Below are 20,387 nucleotides of genomic sequence, written 5' to 3'. Positions count from 1 at the left end.
CAGAAAAGATTAATGGTCCCATGTAGGTACGGAATGAAAAATGTGTTCACACATAATCTAAAGAGGGATGAGAACTGGACGTACTATCCTCAGTATAGAGTTATGCACACTGTAGGTGTGTACGTCAGAGATGAAGGTAATTCATTTACATTGGGAGTAAAAAGGAAATACAGGCAGACTGGGATATAAAACACTACAAGAGTGTTGTAGAATTTGAGAAGCCATTCTGTTCACTGCGTGGCGTTATGCCAGCATACTGCAGAGGAGAGGCACATAAAATCTCTCTCTCTCTCTATCTCGCTCACTCACACAGCGCGCACTCACACACAAGCACACACACAAGCACACACACACCCTGGACAGCTTCAAGATGGTCTTTACAAATGACTAACTTACCTCAGCAATTCAAATACAACTGCTGTGAAACGTCATTCACAGTTTCCCTCTACCAGACTCTCTCTTTCTCTCTTACAAACACACACACACAGACAGACACGTTCTCTTTCATCCACACACACAAGTAGATTTAAAGAATACAATTACAGTGACTATCATCCTTATAAAACGATCATTACACAACATGTCGTCTGTTCTGATGGCACAAATCAAGACAGATGCAATGCCAAATACGGGACACGCTTCCATGCCTTCTATATGCTACCACACACACATAAACACACCATCTGTCCAGGGTTCACTGTAAAAATGTATCTTCAACAATCCCTAAAACTAACTTATATAGAGTGGCTGCAATGTCTATAGAAAGATACCATATGCCAAACTTGAATATGTATTTAAAATGATTATTAGGAGAACACAGAAACCCCCAAACCCCTACCGTAGAGTAATACAAATGCTTAACTTTCAGTAAAAAGTACATTGCAGGAACACATGTTTAAGATGTGTTCCTTGGTTCCTGCTTTCTAAACAAGACCTAACAATATCTCTTCAAAACAATAAAAACTTTACTACATTAAAACTTGTTATTAAAAATGTTATGTCAGCAAGCCGCTGTACTGAGCGGAGTTAGTAGCTCAAAATAAATGTCAACACTTTGGTGGTAAGATCAATCTTAAATACATTACGGAGACCTCTCACGTGTAAAAATGACATTTCTGCACTATTACACAGTCTACCCTTAAGACAAGACAACTCTGTTTAAGAACTGTTGTTACTAGATATACAGAACACTTAGAACCCAAAAAACAACTCGAAAAAGACATGTACCTTTTTACCTTTTATTTTGTAGATATAGTAAATAGACCATACTTGTATACAACTGATAACAAACTTAGACAATATAGATGTATAAAAAATATATTTACATTTTTATTTAAAGAATATCAGCTCTGGCTTGAATTGTTGACGCACTTCTCAAAGTTCTGAAATCAGACGCCTTCAAACGTCTTAAGATTTAATCACATCTGAAAAAGAAACATATGTTCCCTTTCAGCTTTAGTATTGAGGAGATCCATAGGTGCTGTAAGGCACAATAGTTACAAATTAAATAAGGTTTTATTGAAAATATGTTTTTCTGATCTAGTTAATTAAAGGGATACTTCATCCAAAAATGAAAATCCTGTTACCATTTACTCATCCTCATTGTTTCAAACAAATATACATTTCTGTGTTCTGATGAACACAGAGAAAGATAGTTTGAAGAATGCTTATAACCAAACAGATCTTGGCCCTCATTGACTAGCATATTAGGCAAAAATACATGATCTTTTTTTGTTCTGTGGAACACAAAAGAAGATATTTTAAAGAATGTAGAATGCAAAACGTTCTGGGGCGCTTATGACCAGAACATGTGAGCGACACCGCTCCGCTCAATATTTCGCTCTATGACCATGAGCTTCGCTCTGTCGCTCACTGACCAAGCAAACGCTAGGCTCACATTACGCTCTCCGGTAAACCAAATCACGCTCAGATCCCCCTCCGACATAAAATGTGTCTAGTAAGCCTAATTGTTTTCAGTTTATAATAAACTTCTTGAATAAATGTCTCAGTTTAAGTAGTAGGCTGATATAGACCGGTTATGTTTCGTTCGACATTCTGTGACATTACAGCCTATATTTTTTTGTCATTTTTTATTTAAAGAATGCCTAAAATTACTGTCTAATAACTGATAAAGTATCTTTGATTTCCGTTACTTTATTTCCGTGAACATATAGCCGCCACAGTACAACATTCAAAATAAACGCATAAAAGATCAAATGCACTATATGAACACCTTTACTATTACTGCAGTTTATAAAAGAAACAGGTTCAAAAGAAAAATTGACCAAAACAAAGGGAAATGAGGTCTTAAAAAGTCAAACCTCAATCGTTACAGCATTTTAGAATGTACTTTTTGGAAACTTGGACAAAGTAGCTGCGTCTTCGAAGGCTGCGTCCTCTGGAGATCACATTTGCAGGCCTCGGCCGCACATGACATCGCGGTTTATTCAGGTTTTATTACAGAAAAGTAACTGTTACGTTGGGTAAGTGACACAATGTCTTCTTAAGAGAAATAAATATAAATGTTATAATGTTTTTTAACTGAAATGAGCCTGTACTCATGTGGTGTACATGGGACAGTTATCCAGCGGCAAAAAGCAAATTACTGGGCTGGGCGAGCAGAATTTTTAGAAAGGCGAACTCCGCTCCGTGAGAAACATTCACGCTCCTCTTCTCCCCACTACGCTTGCTCACATGCTCTGATTTTGACTACAATTGTATTTTTTCCAAAATCTGTCTGGTTACAAGCATTCTTCCAAATATCTTTCTATGTGTTCATCAGAACAAAGAAATGTATATAGATTTGGAACAACGTGAAGGTGAGTAAATAATGACAGAATTTTCAATTTTGGGTGAAGTATCCCTTTAAAGACATAGTTTACCCACAATTGATGATTCTGTTATAATTTATTTAGCCTCGGTATGATCGCTAAATATATTTTGCATTAATGCTTAAATGTAATATATTCTACAGTATATATTATATGATAGGTAGAGCAGAAATTTTATATAGGTAACTATCCTTTTAGGGGCGAAAGTATAGTCCTTAACATGTGAACAATATCAGAAATAAAATCAAACTACATTGTGTATTAACAATGATACTGGAACAAGACTGACCAATAACGATTTAACACTTTTTCTATTTTAATAATTCATTTAGTATCTTTTACTGTCATTACCATTTCCTTTCTCCATTGTTGCTCTCTGTATCTCACCGCTCCAGATGGTCCAGTTGTAGATATCTGGAGCAGTCTGATACCTTCTTCAGATCACTGACATTTAAACACTCAGAGCACATGGGGCATGCTGACTCGGTCTCCAAAAGCCTAAAAAACACATTAAGAAGCAGATCCTCAATGGGTGTAAGGATGAGAGAAGAAATGCTTCGGTGAATGGACGGATGGATTGCTAGTAAAGTAATCATGGATCTATAGCAATGGTGAACTGCCCATAAGCTAGTGATGGATAGATGAGACTTACTGGGTGAACTGTGAGTAGAGAGCAGGAAATTCACAGTGTGGGCAGACACACCAGTCCTCCTTGTCCAAGTGACGACCCTGAGAAGGACGATACACACACATCAATCAGACCTACCGATTAATTGTGCACATCTGTGTGTACACAGTAAGAGGTCAAATCAAGTTTACTGTCATTACTCTCATAATAGACAGTCATGAATGAGTTATTGCACATGTAGTTCATAGCTCATGAAGAGCTCTTCTCTGTGATGTTCACACCGAGAAACCAAATCTGCTAGAACAGTTAGTGCTCACATGGTGAAGCGATGCAGAGGATTAAAGTATGTTTGTACTCACTGTTGCGATACAGTAGGGTAGATTGTTTTTACAGCCGGGACAGAGCAGCTCACAGTCCGGCAGGCTAAAGCCACAGTAGGGACAGTGTGAACTTTCTTCCTCCACTTCAGAGGTGTCTGGACGACTGATGGAAGAAATAAAAAGTGCTTTGGGGGTCACTGATGGGGGTCACTGGAGAAATTGCTTTATAAACCAGGATCTCTGAGATCAAAATATTTCTTATAAAAAAATAGGACAGTTTAAAGTTTCATATTCATGGTTGGGTAACACTTTACAATAAGGTGCTATTTGTTAACAGTAGTAAATGCATTAGCTAACATTAGCTAAAAATGAACAATTTCGTTTTTTAGGGTATATTCATCTTAATGAATAAGTTAATTCATGGGGCATTAACTAATGTTAACAGACACAACATTTGATTTTTTAAAATGTTTTAGTAAGTGCTGAAATTAACATGAACTTACATTAATAATAAAAGCTGTGGATGTATTGTTCAGTGTTTAGCTAATGCATTAACTAATGGTTACAAATAGCACCTTATTGTAAAGTGTTACCAAAATAATATTCACATTCAAGATATCAAAACAGAAATATATCCTACGTATACAGTTCAAAGCACAAATAAACAAATGTATAGCTATAATGTATAATAAATGAAAAGAAAATGATTAAAATAGACAGGTTTGAAAATGGACAATAACAATTGAAAAGTAAAAGTGCTTACCGGACCATTGCTTCAATCTTCTTTTTGTATTTAACATCAATTTTGTTACGATATTCTGGTCTCATCAGCATAGAGGCAAAACTAAAGGCGGAGTTTCTCAGTCCAGCACGATGACATTCAATAACAGCGGATGTGAGAATGGGAACGATGTCTGTAGGCCATACAAATACATATAAAGAGATATGCTACATTAAGGGGGCATCCACAGTCCCTCTCTCAAGAAATTAACGGCTGGATTTATTTTACAGTGCATGCAAAATGTTGTTAACTACATGTACTTAATATGGGTTATGGTAAGGTTAGGTTAGGTTAAGGTCTGGCACCTAGTAATTATACAAAGTACACAGTTCAACAGGACTGTAAAATAAAGTGTTCAAGACTCTAAAAGCTGTAAAACGACAAATCAGAGATTGTTCTGTGTAAACCAAAGCGGAGGGAATGCATGGGCAAAAATAACCTGTCTCGCTGTTGATTTAAGCTATAAATCTATATCAACCAGATTTCGATAAAATATTGAGTTTAGACTGAGTTCTATGTGCAGTTTAATATGACAACAGCCACACACTGTGCATACTGTAGCCGTTTAATAATAGCAATGGGTACAGGAGGGTTTGTGTGTGTATATAAAATAGAGCCTCACGGGATGGGAATTTGCTGATGTTGTTGGATACACGGATAAGCATCCGTGCCCCCTTTAAATGATCTCCTCTTTTAACATGAATCTGAAAAGCAAAGGAAAAACATGTTAAACATTACAGAAACTCACCAGATTGACATTGAGAGAATCCAGTGGTTTGTTTATATAGGTCTGCTTATTAAAAAAATATATGACACCAAGATATGAAGTATCAGGGCACATTAGGACACTTCAAGTCACACTTAAATGCGTTTTCCCTTTTAGATAAATCAAGGAAAGCTTTTCCCAAACAGACATCCTATAGACAGGAAAGGTTTAAAAATGGTAAATCTACCGCCATCTTGCAAAATTCTGCATGATCTGAATGTCATTTACTGACATGTATGCGTTTGTTGATGAACTTTTTACCTTCACCAATATGTAGCTGTGCAGGATCATGAGGTTGGTGGCCATCTCTGCTGGGATTTTAATCTGCTGTGTTTGAAGCTCAGAGTACATGCTGAACAAAACATCATGGGCGTTCCTGTAGTTTCCTTCAACAAGAAAGAAACACATCAGTGTACTTATGGGAGGATTTCTTGAAAAAAACTGCATACTGCCCACAGTGTTTAAGATGCACTATAGGAATTAAGTTCATTTGATAGCAGTGCAAACAAGTTGAACAAATGTGCAAGGCAGAGCTTGTAGGCTTTATTCAAGAAGACTACTGTAAACAGACCTGCTTTATTGGGACTGCATGTCATTGCTGTGATACCTGAATTAGCTGAAAGGTCGTGTATGAAATATCGCAGCCTCTAGTGGTGAGGTTGCGAATTGCAACCAACGGCTCACCCCACCCCTCCCTTTTGAAGAACTACAGCACTCCGAGGGATAAGATGTTGACATGTTTTCGCTTTTTGCAGAAGGAGAAGTATTTACGAAACGCACTAGATCAGTTTGTCCGTTTAGGGCTACTGTAGAAACAGGGACCCGCGGTGTATGTAGATAGAAATAGCTCATTCTAAGGTAATAAAAACATAACTCTTCATTATGTAAAGTCTTTAAACACCTATGAAGACATAGTTATCTATATTATAATTGCAATTCTGTCAAGAGGTCCTCCAAAAAATTACACATCGGACCTTTAAAATGAGCTTAAAATGTGAAAATTTGTGCATCTGGATATTTGATTGTAGTTAATCAACTGATGGAGAATAGCCTAGCCTAGAATAACCAAAGTAAAGAGTAGAAAAGAAAGACAATGTTCCTATGAAATTTGATAGATATTATCTTACTCCACTGCATGTGATTATTGAATATGGCGCATGGTTTTGTGAAAACTATTAAAAGAATTTGTCCTATAAATCTAAAGTAATGGGAGAACAAAACAATCAGGACTGAAATGTAAAGCTGAGACCTGCAGATTGCTCCTCTCTGGCAATTATAATAGCAGTTCTCGCTGCTTCTCTGTATTGTTTGAGAGCCATGTACAACCGGAACAGGTATTTTGCATCCTGAAAGAGAAGATTTTTTTTATTTTTTCTTTGAATCAAAACCTTTCCAAACATAATTCAAGTAACTAACACAAAACACACAATCAGAATATACTATATCAGCCAGAAAAAACAGATCAACTAGGGCTCAATCGATAAACATAAATGACATGGGATATATTATAGCAAATAATCACATACTGTATATAATCAATGCATTTAGTGCATGTTCTTTTTTAAGCACCGTCCTCTATTAACATGTTAATACATTACACACACAAAGCACAGGTTGCTTCTGCCGGGTCACCACATGGGGTAGTAAAGTACAAACAGATGCAATGAGCTACTCACAGAGAAAGACTACACACATGCGGTGAACCGCAAGTGAGAGAGATGAAGAGAGGATGAGAAAGAGATGATGAGCGTACAGCGATTGGGAACAAATAATAGAAATATTTTCAATGATTTGATGGCTAAACTTTCAATAAGGGACAATCCTTTACAAAAGACATGATGTTAACTGATAAAGTGCAAGGTTGCCTGAAGGCGGTAGATATTCCTAATGTAATTTAATATAACAGCCTTAAAGAGGTCACATCACTAAACTGCAGATGACGGCACGCCTTGTTTCATAACATCAACTTCTGTACATGTTCCTTAATAGCCGGGAACAGCTCAATGTTTGGATGACATCCCTTTTAATATACTCCTAATGTTACCGAATGTAATGCAATAAAAATATTTTGTTTTAAGTCTTTAATACTTTAGTGTGACTTGGCCATTGGGTAGACATTAATGATGTGTAATAATGTATAATAAAATGTGTCATCACCCCAAAAAAATCAAGTAGTTTCAATAAATTATACCTTTGGCATCCCATCACTTTCACCCATTAGGTAATCAATAAGCTGATTGGTCAGCGCTTCGTCCTTTGCCTGGCCTACCTGTTAAATAGACAATCATTATTATTATCATAAAACTCATTCCAGCAATCATTGTTTCAATAGAAAAGTCACCACACGTCATCTCATATTAATGAATTGATATAAAAATCAAGGCTGCATGCATCCGTTTCATTTAAAAAGAATGATGTCAGCTCAGATTGAATTAGTTGCTCCCTAGCCGTACTTACTGTCTCAATGGCCATCTCTATGGCCAAACTGTCATCAGAGCTAGGGCATTTTAAAAAGTGCTTCAGGGCCTGTATGTGGACAGACAGTGAGAGAGCGAGAGAGAGAGAGAGAGAGAGAGAGCATCAATTAATAAGCTTTGATGACAATTATTAAGCACAGTCACTTTTGTAAAAAAATCTTTATGTGGACAGATCGTGTGACAGCGTGGGTGTGTGTGTGTGTGTGAGAGAGAGAGAGAGAGAGAGAGAGAGAGAGAGAGCGCATCAATTTATTAGCTTTAATGACAAGTAATGGGCACAGTCACTTGTGTAAAGAGTCCTTGAGGAGATAATGAGTAAATATAGAGAGGGGCAACCAGGTACGTGTGACAAAATGATAACAACACACTTGGGTAAAGAAAATCAACACAGAGAACACAGAGCACACACATGTGTCGTACCCTGCTGTATTGCCCACACTTCTGAAAGAACTTCCCAGCCTGAAGATGGTTCTTCTCTCCCTCAAAATACAGCGCTATGCTCTGATAGTCTTCCATTGTTGCCTCTGAACCTGCAGGATGAAAAGAAAGACCTTAACTTAACAATTTCATTGTGAGGGATTGAGAGAACTTCTAAATACATGTTCACGTTTGGCAGATTCTTTTACTCATTGAGACGTATAATACGTAAAGAGCTCAAGATATACATTTATCAGTTCTGTGTTTGAGGGTTTCCTGGGAACCCATGAGGTTTGCTCTGCTCATGTAATGCTATACCACTTGAGCAACAGTAAGAAAGAAATGAACTTATACTTTCTAACTTACATTTATATCCACTTAATATTTCTTGAACATTTATTGAAATTTTTGGGATAAGATAATATATTTTCATAAAATCCATTGCTGATTACTGCTGATCTGATACCAATGTGAGCTGTTGTTTTCCCACAAAAACTGTTGTTACTTCATCGTTTTTATAAGTTTTGTTAATGATTGTAACGAGGAAGGCGGGACGAGAGCCGTGAGGAAAAGAGGCGGGGCCGGTGGCGTGAGTGATGGAGGGAATCTGCTGTCCCGCATATCTCACGGAGGAGATCGGGAGCATAAGAGGAGGAGCGAGAAGACTGCTGAAGAGAGAGGACCGGAAATGTGTTAAGTTTGTGTTTATGTCTTGGAGCCGGAAGTCGACCGTTAGGTGGCTACCGGCCTTTTACTCACGGTTTTCAGCACCAATGTAGCATGCACAAAGTAGGAAAGGAAGGAGGCGGGAACCGGCGAACGTGAAACAAACTTTTAATCAAAATAAACTAACAATAACACGGAAGTAAAGGCCCGGAGCCACCTCATTGTCGCAATACAAGGGTTAATTGTAAAATTGTTATAATCAAAAACTATTTGTGGATGTATTTCTGTCACTAAGACGAATTCCTTGTCTGTAAAGCACACTTGGCAATAAAGCTCTTTGTGATTCAGATTTTTGATTCTGATTATTTTATCCAAAAGACCAATATATAACTTGAAAGGAAAATGTAGCAGCAATGACCCAAGCTTGAGGAGATCTTACCAATAATGTCAGCGTAGATCTCCATCTGACTGTGCTGCTGAGCGAGCTGAAACGCTTCATCATTGCAGTGTGACAAAACCAGAAACTGGATCGCTGAGCCATAATCACTTAAACGCAGGAAGAATCTGTAATCACACAACACAGGGGGTCAAAAGACAGAATGTCCAGAAGAGCAAATCCATAAAAATCACTGCTCTTTATAGACAACTGTTATCTGCGGAGTGTGTGTGGCATTAGGCAAGCATGAAATAGAACATCAAATAATTGTACAAGGAATATTATCCCAAAACTGAAATGGGGCATGGTGTCCTTAATGAGTTGGATATTTCAAGTGAAGTGCATAAAAATGGTTTGGTCAGTGTATAGAAATTATGCATTGACGTCACTTTCCCACGTGAACATGTCGGGGCACAACCTGCAACCAGCTCCCCAGGGTGGCAAAACACCCAGCAAAATGGCTGGAGAATAGGCGAAACCGGGACTAAACAAGTACCACTTTGATGAAATACAAGCAGCTGGACTCGACGGTGATCCTCACGTTTCCCTACGACTTACAAAGGAGTCAGGTGATATTGTAAGCAGTCATTTTGCACACCCTCTACAGGGCAGGGTCTGGGGGCAGGGCCTACAGGTGGGTTCTCATAATGTTAGGGTGGTTGATTTGGAAAGATGCTAACTTTAGCCTGCTAGTACTGAAATTGTAATCCCAACCTCTATGCGATTCGCCGTCCACGTCTGCCTGAACAGGGTGCGGAGTTGTATACAAAATACGTTGGCTGAAAATGTACACATGACCAGTCGCAGCATTCGGCCAGAACGTTTTGATTGGGGGAGCGTTTTTTGGTCGTATGCCTTCCACAGACGATATATATTTATTTACAATTACATTTACATTTAAGCATTTGGCAGTCGCTTGACTTACATTGCTTTATCCTATACATTTTACAAAGGTATTTGCAATCCACAGGGATCGAACCAACAACCTTGCATTGTTAACGCAATGCTCTTACCACTGAGCTACAGGAAAGCTAATTATAAAATATTATTTGATCAATATATTTCTTTATTGATTTCAGGATGTGTAGAGATTTCCAACCAACATGACAACAAATGTTTCTGTAGATTATCACCCTCCCAGTCTTTAATCAATGTTTAATAGTTCACAATTGACAATTCCCTACCTCACTTCCACAGTGACACCTTTGATAAAAAAACTGATTTGGAGTTTCTCTCTCACTCACCTGGCCACCATCTTGGCTCCCTCAATAGACTGAGATTCCCTTACAATGCGTACAGCTTCCTCTGGGTTGTTAAGATGCTCAAGTAAGATCCGAATGACATTGTCCCAGTCTCTTGCACTTTCATATGCCATAACTGCCTCTTTGTATCTAAGGATATAAAAAGTTTGCAGTGTACCAAAGGCTTGACTGACAGCATTATATCATTAATTCTTACATTCCCTGTGAATGTAACCTCTGACATTGCTAACACCCTACTCCAACAGGAGATTATCTTGAAATATTTGCATTTTATATGATACATACTTTCCATCAGCCTCCTTTGCCTTAGCGTACTGTAGGTGAATTTTCGGGGAGGTCACGTGAGGCAGGAGCTCGCCCACCTTTGCCCTGAGATTAGGTCAATGTTCAGTTACAAGTAACATGTTCCTATAGCACATTCCTCAAGTTCAAATCAGTGTTGCATGATTTTTTCACTGTTAAGATGTGAAATATTACCAGTTTTTGCAGCGTATGTAGACAGAGGCAGCTTTGTCATAGTACTGGCCTTTCTCGTACAGCTGAGCAGCTTCTGAATATTGCTGCATAGATAAATAAACAGCCAATAAGTGTACTGCATTCTAAAAAATGGAAGAGAGATTTGGATGCAAGAAAAAAGAGACACAAAACACACCTTCATGCTCTCCAGAATGGCTCCACAGTCTTTCTTCAGGGATCTGCTGGGGTGTTTGATGGCCTGGTTGGCACCTCTGCGAATGTCACCCATACGAATGGACATGCGAGCCACTCCTGCCAAACAGCTTTCATCGTGATCCTGAAACTAAACACACATATACACACTTTAAAAAGAAACACAATATATAGCCGAATATAACTATTCTCTTTTCAAGTCAATCATCATGAAAACGAAAGAAAAGCTCACCTTGTTGTTTTCTGTTATGCCTTTCTCATAGTGAGCCAGTGCGTTCACATAATCTCCACTAGAGGGCGACACAACAGCATATTACATTACCATCAACACCTGCTTATTCAAGAATCCGGTCCATGTCACATTTAGTCAAATACTGTAAGAAAATGTGCATGAGTATGCATGTGATGTGTTGCAGAACAAACTCACACAAACTCTAGCTGTATGGCATATTCTCTAGAAATGGATGGGATCTCCTCAGGGTTCAGTCTTTTGGCCAGCTGTAATGCACTGTCCCAATGCTGCAGGTCTCTTCTCATCTACACACATACACAACTTTTAGAGCTGTCACAGCTTTGACGTGTGAAGTCTAAAACATGTTAACAATTGTGGCTATTCTACCTCCAAGGCTGCCATTGGATAAGACGATGTGAGATATAAGTCTTGCGCTCTGTTGTAGTCATTGCAGAACATAGCCAAATGACCAGCCAACAAATTCTGGTCCTCTATTCCCTACAAACAAAAGAAAGCAATAAAGTATGTGAGAGTCCAAAATCGTCTCTAGTAGGCCAATAATGCTCTTAATAGTATTTAAGCCTCCTATCAAAAACACAACAAAAGCAATGCAGTGACATGACTCGCCCAACTATTGGGGATCCATTCTGTAAGCATACTGTAATAGTATTTCACACCTTTACATCATCAAGGGACATGACCATGCCAACGTTTCCCATCATGCGGTAGACCCTGATGGCCAGTTCTATATCCATGTGGTGCAGACATGCCCTTCCCAGTTCACCCCATGCTTCGGCGTTCAGAGTTTTACATATATCCCAGGCATCAGAGAACCTAAAAATACAAACAGAACATCTGACACAGATCTGAAGATCCACAGTGTTTTTAATAGTGCATTTAGGTTTGTATAGACTTTGGTTTTCTGGGTTGCCCACCGGCTTTCTGAACTAGCTTTTCCAAGAGTCTGGACAACCACGCAGATTGATCTGTATGTTTTGCTATTGATGGCAATTGTGTGGTAATGATAATCCACCAGCTAGATCACCACTATACCAGCTTGGAAAATTATGGTGGTCTACGCTAAGGTTATAGGGCTAGATGTACATTTAGGAAATAAAACGAACCTGAGATGAAATGTCATTATGAAAATACCTTTTAAGCATGATGGACTGTTGCAGTAAAGACTGAAGTTTTTCTTTGCTGGTATCACTGAGAGGGTTGTTAAGGAAGGCATGCGTGTTCAAAACTACACCATTTATTTTTCCACTCTGGGTTTGACATGTCAGCTCCCCATTGTACAACAGCAGTGGCTTATGGGAAAATGGCAACTTGGTGGCACCAACAAGAATCACTTTGGAGCCTTATGAAAGAAACAAAATATGTTTTTATTTATTAGACAAGATTCCTATTCCTATTGATTTCAAAACATCTTGCCAATTTAGTTCTACCCTGTATGGTGTCTTTGTGGAAGGCATACGTGTAGACTTTGTCCTCCTCATAAGCAACAAACACACTCTTACTGTTCATCCAGTTTTCCCACAACACCCCTTTAATAGCAGGTGAGAAGTCAGGGATCTCAAAGAGCGAATCATTTACCTACAGGAAGAACAGACTTTGCTTAGTTTACACTGCTAACATGAGGACCTTACAAAGGCTATTATCAAACTTTAAGTATATTGTCATAATTTGGAGTTTGTTTGTGTATACCGGGCAATATAAGAAGCCGTCACTCTTTTCATCAATAAACACGAGATGTGTTCCGTTGGGGTCAGGAAAGACTTTGCGAACACCCACTGTGTGCCGATACTCATTCACAGTCTGCCAGTCCTCTAAATAGAAACACTGAATCAAACCAGTCTAAAGGAGAGAGAGAACGAGAGAGTAAGAGAAAGATGAGCTTTCAGAACATGACAGAGACATAGAATGATATTTATAGGTGTATAAGAATGTGCTATATTGCAAATATAATTACAGGCCCTGAAACCCTTAGCCATGACTATTGTATAAAACAGTTGTCATAATATATTGTTTGCACACTTAATACAGGATAAAAATGTTAAGGACATATATTTTCATTAGAACACAACAGCTATATGCAAATTCACTGACAAAGTTCTATGCAGCCAATTGATTCTTACATAACAGAACCAGAGTTGTGCATCATTTAGAACTGACTGAACTGAGTAAGTCTTTGATTAGAACTCCTTTGAAGGTTACAAAGAGAATTATAAAGATGAAAATGCATTTAAAATGAAATAAACATCCTCAAACATATATTACAAATACAAACTGAACTTCAAATTTTTAACTAAGGATAAATTCTTAAAGTGATAGTTTACCCGAAAATGTTTCACTCATCCTCATGTTTTTTAAACATGTATGACTTTCTTTCTTCTTCAGAGCACAAAAGAAGATATTCTGAAGAATGTTGGTAACCAAACAACAATGACGTCCATTGTATGGAGACATGACCAATGAAACATTTCTCAAAAAAAATCTTCTTTTGTGTTCACTAAAGACAGAATTATATAATGTTTTCAACACAAGTGTAAATAAATCATGACAATACAATTTGTTTTGGACAAACTATCCCTTTAACCCCCCAAAAAAGTGAACTCTCCGCATAGTTTTCATACACAATAATTAGGTAAACAGATGTTTGCGACACAATGAAACATTGTAAAGTTTAGCACAAACGGAAACATGCATCAGCATCATTTTATAAAATGAAAACATGGTAAAAAGAACATTTGAATGACTCACATCAGTTCCATAATAGAGAAACTCGGTAGTGAGCGCATGACTCAGGATGCGGTATTTCTGATCGGGTTCTGGAAAAAGTTTCGTCTGTCTGTCCTCCTGAACAACCTGCTCATCTCCATCGATCTTTCATATATAAACATACTATTAGAAAAGTTAAATGAATAAAAAAATGGTGAAAACTTTACGTTTAAATCACCCTCTTACCACATGTAACTGGACCTTCCCCTCAAACAGGGCTGTGGCATAGTCACAGTTCAGACACATACTGGCAACCGTCCCTAAATACTCCATGTCCTTTACACGCTCAACTCCTAAAACCCACAGACACATGCAAACAAAGCGCTTTGGTTCTATAAGTAATGGCACTTCTGTTCCCTTTGACGTTAAACAGTCTCAACCTCACTCACCATTGTCTCCTAATGCATAAAACCAAGCTCTGTTATTCATGCCCACAGCAACGTGATATGGTCCCGCCGCGATGAAACTGGGTTCCACCTCCACTGCCATGGCAACAGGAGACTCCTAAAAAAAGAGGAATATAATTTTTATGATTTTTAAATTTCATTCGTCAGATTATTTACATTACATTAATATTCAAGTAAGCTTTTAAATCCTCACCCCTTCCACCTGGTTAGCGACTGTAACCTCCAGCAGCGATGTGAGATAGGCAATTCTGGTGCCACTGCTGTCTCCCAATATAGGCAGCTTGGTGAGGAAAACGTGCAAAGTGCCCTGCTGGGAGGACACAGCTAACAGCTGCCCATCATCAGTCCAACACATCTGATCAAGACCTGAGTGAGACACACACGCTAGTGTCATCAAATATGCACACTTCATTGAGGACAAATGCTTTCTTATGGATACACAGTGCATCGATTTACACATAATTAAAGTTAAATCTGATACCTTTGGTCTCCTCATCCAGACTGACTATAGCGTACATCTCCTTCAGATCAGTCAGGTCGTGAATCTTTATACTGGCAGAGAAATATAATAGTGTTAACTCACATTTTCATAAATAGGCATTGTTGTAGATATTTATTACTTTACTGTTTTTATTGGGCTTTTAGCAGGAGTGGGACTCCACCATCAAAGAGAGAAACACAGGCTGATAACCCGCAAAGTTACTCACAAGGACACATTTCGTTTTCTATTAGAGTGGTGGGTGGTAACTATTTTAGTTAGGACCCTAAAGGTTAACTGTACCGCCTATGACAGATCTGCCAACTTTGGCTTAAATGGGCGAGCCTGAGGATGTCTCAACATGTCATAACATTGTACATTTTAAATGGTTTGACAATTGGCCAACAGGTCAACCAGTCCATCAGAAACAGCCCCAGTACTCCCTATTGCAACTCCATCCCTGAACTAACATCATATCACTGCTTTTTCTGATACAGATACAAAACTTACCAATTGTCCCCGCAGGACGCGGCTTTATTTAGCGACTGTGAGATGGCAATGCTGGTCAGACTGTCCTTGTGATTATGGGCCTGAAACAGCTCTTGGCCAATCTCACGAATGTGTGTGGAAATGACCACAAAGTAACCATGTGAAAATCCAATCATTATGTAGCCATCCCCATACCTAGAGAAAGAAAATGTTTAGTATTTAAAACAATAAAGGGACAGTTCACCCAAAAATGAAAATTCTGTCATCATTCAAACTTGTAAGACTTTATTTCTTCCGCAGATCACAAAAGAAAATATTTTGAAGAAAGTTGGTAACCGAACAGCGCTGGTACCCATTCACTTCTATTCTTAGAACACAAAACCAATGCAAGTGAATGGGTGCCAGTTAACAACATTCTTCAAAATATCTTATTTTGTGTTCTGCGGAAGAAAGATAGTCATATGAGGGTGAGTTACAGAAACAGAACTTTTATCTTTGGTGAACCATCACTTTAAAACTGTCATTTTTAGGTACATCTGTGAATGTGTGCATATACAGTACCATCGGTAGGACACTATGTTGCCATAACGTTGCTGGAAGGCCAGTTCTATTGGGTTATCAGGATCATTCAGGTTGAACAGAAACAAGGTCTTTTTCCCCAAAGCCACACTCACCTGCAAAATAAAAGTTAAAGTGATAGTATAAAGATTTTTTGAAGAATATTGGTAACCGAACAGTATTGGCCCCATTACACTTCAACTGTATGGACACAAAACCAATGCAAGTGAATAGGGGCCAATTAACAACATTCTCCAAAATATCTATTACTTTTAAACAAATTATTATTATTCCATTATAACCACCAGAATTCTGTTTTAATGAATACAGTCACAAGTCTGTATATATTATTGTTTATTATATCAGGGGTTCATATGCATCTTATCCAATCTTTGATGTTGGTTTCACTGTTTGTTAGCAATCTATTGACTTCCATCCATTGGTAATCTATTTTAGTATAAATTATAAAGGTATATATATATGTTGCTGTATAATTTGTTTTGGATTATACAATATAGGCAATATACTGGGTCAAATTAACCATGGTTTAGGGCTAAAAGTCAGAAAAAGTCAAAATGAAATGTGATAAAAGTTATAGTTTTCCCCAAAATGAAAATTCTGTCATAATTTACTCACCCTTTTGTCATTTCAAACCACTCTGACTCTCTTTCTACTGCAGAACACAAAAGAAGGTATTTTGAAGAATGTGATTAACTGGCCCCCATTCACTTGCATTGGTTTTGTGTCCAGACAGTAGAAGTGAATGGGGGCCAGTGCTGTTCGGTTACCAACTTTTTTCAAAATATCTTATTTTGTGTGAAAGAAAGTCATAAAGGTTTGAAAAGACAAGAGGGTGAGTAAATGATGGTAGAATTTTCCTTTTTGGGAGAACTATTTCTTTAAATAATTATGCTTTTCATTCTTTAGATCGATTTGATTATATTTAATTATATTAGAATAGAATATAGTATGGATTTTAAGTATTGGACATCAACAATATGCTGAACACAAATCAATCCCAGAAATAAAACAATTCCAAGACATTACAAAGTAGTTCTTTGTTATATGCACCAATTATGCTGAATATTCAAAGAAAATTTATATTGTGATATATGACTGTCATATGAGTGTGAGAAGTAACATGATGATTATATGAATGCAATGTGTAGCATCATAAACTGAGGTAAGTGAGGGTTAACATACAGTGCTTTCTCCTGGAGACGATCTCTCATCCGTTTTCATTACTGAGAACTGAACATCTGCAGGATCTGATCTCACCGAGGTCTTAAAAAGATAGATTGGTTTTAAACTGTTATTGATGTTTTTAGAATTTGCAGTGAAACATATAATACATAAGGTTTGATCATATTTTGATCACTCTTACTCTGTCTTCATCTCAAAAGTACCTGTCGAATAGTGTCACCTTCATGGTTGCTGACTGTTATGCTGCGGTCTTCACTGCCCAAAGCCAAGAGGTTCTGAGAGCTCCAACACCCACATGTGATTTTCTTAGTGTGCTTACCTAGACATAAAAATGCAAAATGCGCTTTACTTAACAAATTTACATTCAATGTAATTTGTAAAACTCTTCACATTATGTTTTCTACAACATTACATGAGTCGCATGGCTTTACCGAGAATAGGAATCTTTCTTGAAGTTTGCTGGTTGTAGATGAGCAGGTTTCCTTTAGATGTGCCAACAGCCAATAGCGGCCCAGTTTTGGACCACAGCAAAAACGTCATCTGATCTCTGTGAAAAAAACAAATACAGCAGGCAAAAGGTATGTACCACAAGCTATATTCAACTGTTACCTTATACCCAATAACACATAGACACTCTCTCACTTCATGCCACTGTCCAGCTGTGAGGTTTTGTTGACATTGGCATCCCACAAGTAAATGGAACTGGACTTTTCAGCAATCACAGCCAGAATATCACCATCTTTATCCCAGTCAAGAGATACACAACTCCTGCATACACATAAGAATGTGTTTACCATTTTGGGGGCCCTAAGCAAAGTCAAGACCTAAGGCGGGGGGCCAATTACACATTGCCTAAAATTTTTGTTTGAATTGCACAGCAGTATTGAGTACATGGAATTAATGAGACACATATACAAACAAATATAAACTGGATTTATATTACGTGGAACCACAGCACAAAATTGTCTACAGTTTGTTATAAGAATAAACCTTCTTGGTTTTGGGATGAAAAAGTCTATTTTGTTTCATTCAGAATATTACAGAATGCGTTAAGCTACAGTGTAAAAAGGTGCAAGATTCTTCTTTTCATAGGTTAGTGTATCTATATTCGGAAAATTAGTATAAGATTTCTATTATTTTTCGTTTTTTTCGTTTTTGAGAACCGCTTTGATACGTGCGCTTAATTGCGTATATCTGAGTGTCTCTAAATCAAGCATCCAATTATTTTACAGCTTCTACCCACTAGGGGGCCCCAAAGCTTGCGGGCCCTACGCAAGTACGCATTTGCTTGGTGGTTAACGCTACTCCATTCGCAAAACACACAATATGGGAATAAAACGCAAAGAGAACATTTATAGCTAAACGAATGCTGGTATGTAATATGTAGATTCAAAATGTGATATATGCTCTTAAGTTTCAAGCTACGTCTCGGAAAGAGGTCACACCAGTTTTCCCGAACATTACAAACTTGCTACAAATGTCTTACCCGGGGAGATTTAACTCGTTCACCTTCTGTCCATGCCGATCGAAGATTTTCACTACATTGTCTGGGCTGTAAATAAGACATGTAGGTTGGTCATACAGAACTGTTCACAGCCGTTAGGTAATACGATTTAAATATGGCTAATAAACCAACATGCTTACCCAGCAACTGCGAGGTAATTGCCTACAGTCTTCTGCCATTTGTATAGCAAACATGAGCCCGACCATGATTTCTCTGACAGCGTGAAAACACGCTGAAAAAATCAACAGTTTATTGATCATTCACAATAATAATATACAAGAATAAAAAGGCACTGCACCGTGTCGACAAACGTAGCACAATAATAACCACATTATGCCGCAAATCAACATATATACTTTTACTTTAGTCGGTTCTCTTTTTTCACTTATATTTACATGTCTTTATTTCCACACATTGAGCTAACTAGCCAACGTGCTAACGCTATGTGCGATGCTCCTGTAAAGCCAGCTGACGTTTATCATTCGCGAATGCACATTACGCGTATTCTTTAGATTCCGTTATTCGTTTAAAGTGAAATGAAACGACCAGTAGTTTTATTGAAAAAAAACTTGCCTTCATTTTTGCTTGTAGAAAGCCTGAAAGCGTTAGACTTCCCAGAATGCTTCACTCCGACGCATCTTGATCTCCCTTGGCAACATCTTGCCAACAGCCAATCGCCATTCAAGCAAAGGGGTTGCGCTCATAGACATAATATACAATGGCACAAATTTTGTTCACAAAGAGACAGTGAATAAAAAATGTCATATGTGCTTTTGTAGAGGATCCATTATGCGAAGAAGCTGCATTAATTCATAAGGATGTACTTTGATTTCAGGAGAGCAATTCAGGCGCACAGTGGAGATTGGGCATTTCCTTGTGTTATTTTATTAAAACTGTACCACTTTTCTATACAGTGAATTATATATAAAATAAATGAAGAACTGACTTAATAAAGTGTATAAATAAAGTACATGAATAAAGAAATAAAGAAATACAGAAAAAAGGCAGAAAATAAAGGTAGTAAACAATTCATTTAGGCGTGCATTAACTCCTACCCAAATCTGCTCCGGGCACGACTTTACTATACAATTTTTATTATTATTTCTGTATTCTTTTCAACTAATTTTCATTAGTTTCATTAATTTATTCATTAATTTACTGATTTTTTTTATTAATTGTTAAATGTATCTGATAATTCATTTAAACTTAAGTCTTTTTCAGCACATTGGTAAATCCACTGTATGCAGAGCGGAAAGTGTGCCTCGCTCTCAAGCGCTTTCTGCCGGTACCGTTTCCATGGTGAATCTTAATGTCGATCATGGCTTGTCGTTGTCGCGGTGCACGCGCTTAACTAAGGTTAAGGTAAGGTTAAGGAGGTTAAACCTACCCAGAGTTGTTAGAACTAACTCAGATCAGTTGTTCTAAAACCAAAAACTCAAAGTTTCGCATCTTGGTTATTAATCGACTCAGAATTCGCATTTT

The 20,387-nt window shown here is 37.8% G+C and overlaps 1 protein-coding gene across 1 annotated transcript; it reads right to left on the bottom strand.

The window, feature by feature from the left end:
* Positions 1-1,224: 1,224 nt before the first annotated feature.
* wdr19 (WD repeat domain 19) lies at positions 1,225-19,547 on the bottom strand. Its single transcript, XM_056767693.1, has 37 exons — positions 19,479-19,547; positions 19,046-19,137; positions 18,888-18,953; positions 18,044-18,169; positions 17,833-17,948; positions 17,605-17,720; positions 17,402-17,482; positions 16,202-16,314; positions 15,662-15,835; positions 15,155-15,225; positions 14,867-15,039; positions 14,656-14,770; positions 14,453-14,559; positions 14,249-14,371; positions 13,193-13,342; positions 12,934-13,081; positions 12,638-12,845; positions 12,163-12,319; positions 11,873-11,983; positions 11,681-11,790; positions 11,486-11,543; positions 11,237-11,383; positions 11,062-11,144; positions 10,870-10,953; positions 10,567-10,713; positions 9,326-9,450; positions 8,224-8,333; positions 7,784-7,852; positions 7,518-7,595; positions 6,576-6,672; positions 5,588-5,712; positions 5,183-5,264; positions 4,543-4,693; positions 3,819-3,942; positions 3,484-3,560; positions 3,183-3,329; positions 1,225-1,424 (listed from the first exon to the last, which is right to left on the bottom strand). The coding sequence occupies exons 1-36, from the start codon at positions 19,482-19,484 to the stop codon at positions 3,215-3,217; spliced, it is 4,035 nt and encodes a 1,344-aa protein (XP_056623671.1). The 5' UTR covers positions 19,485-19,547; the 3' UTR covers positions 1,225-1,424; positions 3,183-3,214.
* Between the last annotated feature and the right edge of the window lie 840 nt (positions 19,548-20,387).

Source organism: Triplophysa dalaica, chromosome 2, assembly GCF_015846415.1.
Source record: "Triplophysa dalaica isolate WHDGS20190420 chromosome 2, ASM1584641v1, whole genome shotgun sequence".
NCBI classification, from domain to species: Eukaryota; Metazoa; Chordata; class Actinopteri; order Cypriniformes; family Nemacheilidae; genus Triplophysa; species Triplophysa dalaica.
This window is presented reverse-complemented; position numbering and strand designations above follow the sequence as displayed.

Excerpts from the sequence above, each read along its gene's own strand:
- wdr19 (XM_056767693.1), bottom strand. Across the intron at positions 13,082-13,192 it reads ACGGCTTCTTATATTGCCCG|GTAAATGATTCGCTCTTTGA; the intron begins GTATACACAAAC and ends TTCTTCCTGTAG. Across the intron at positions 10,954-11,061 it reads TACATACGCTGCAAAAACTG|GGCAAAGGTGGGCGAGCTCC; the intron begins GTAATATTTCAC and ends ACCTAATCTCAG.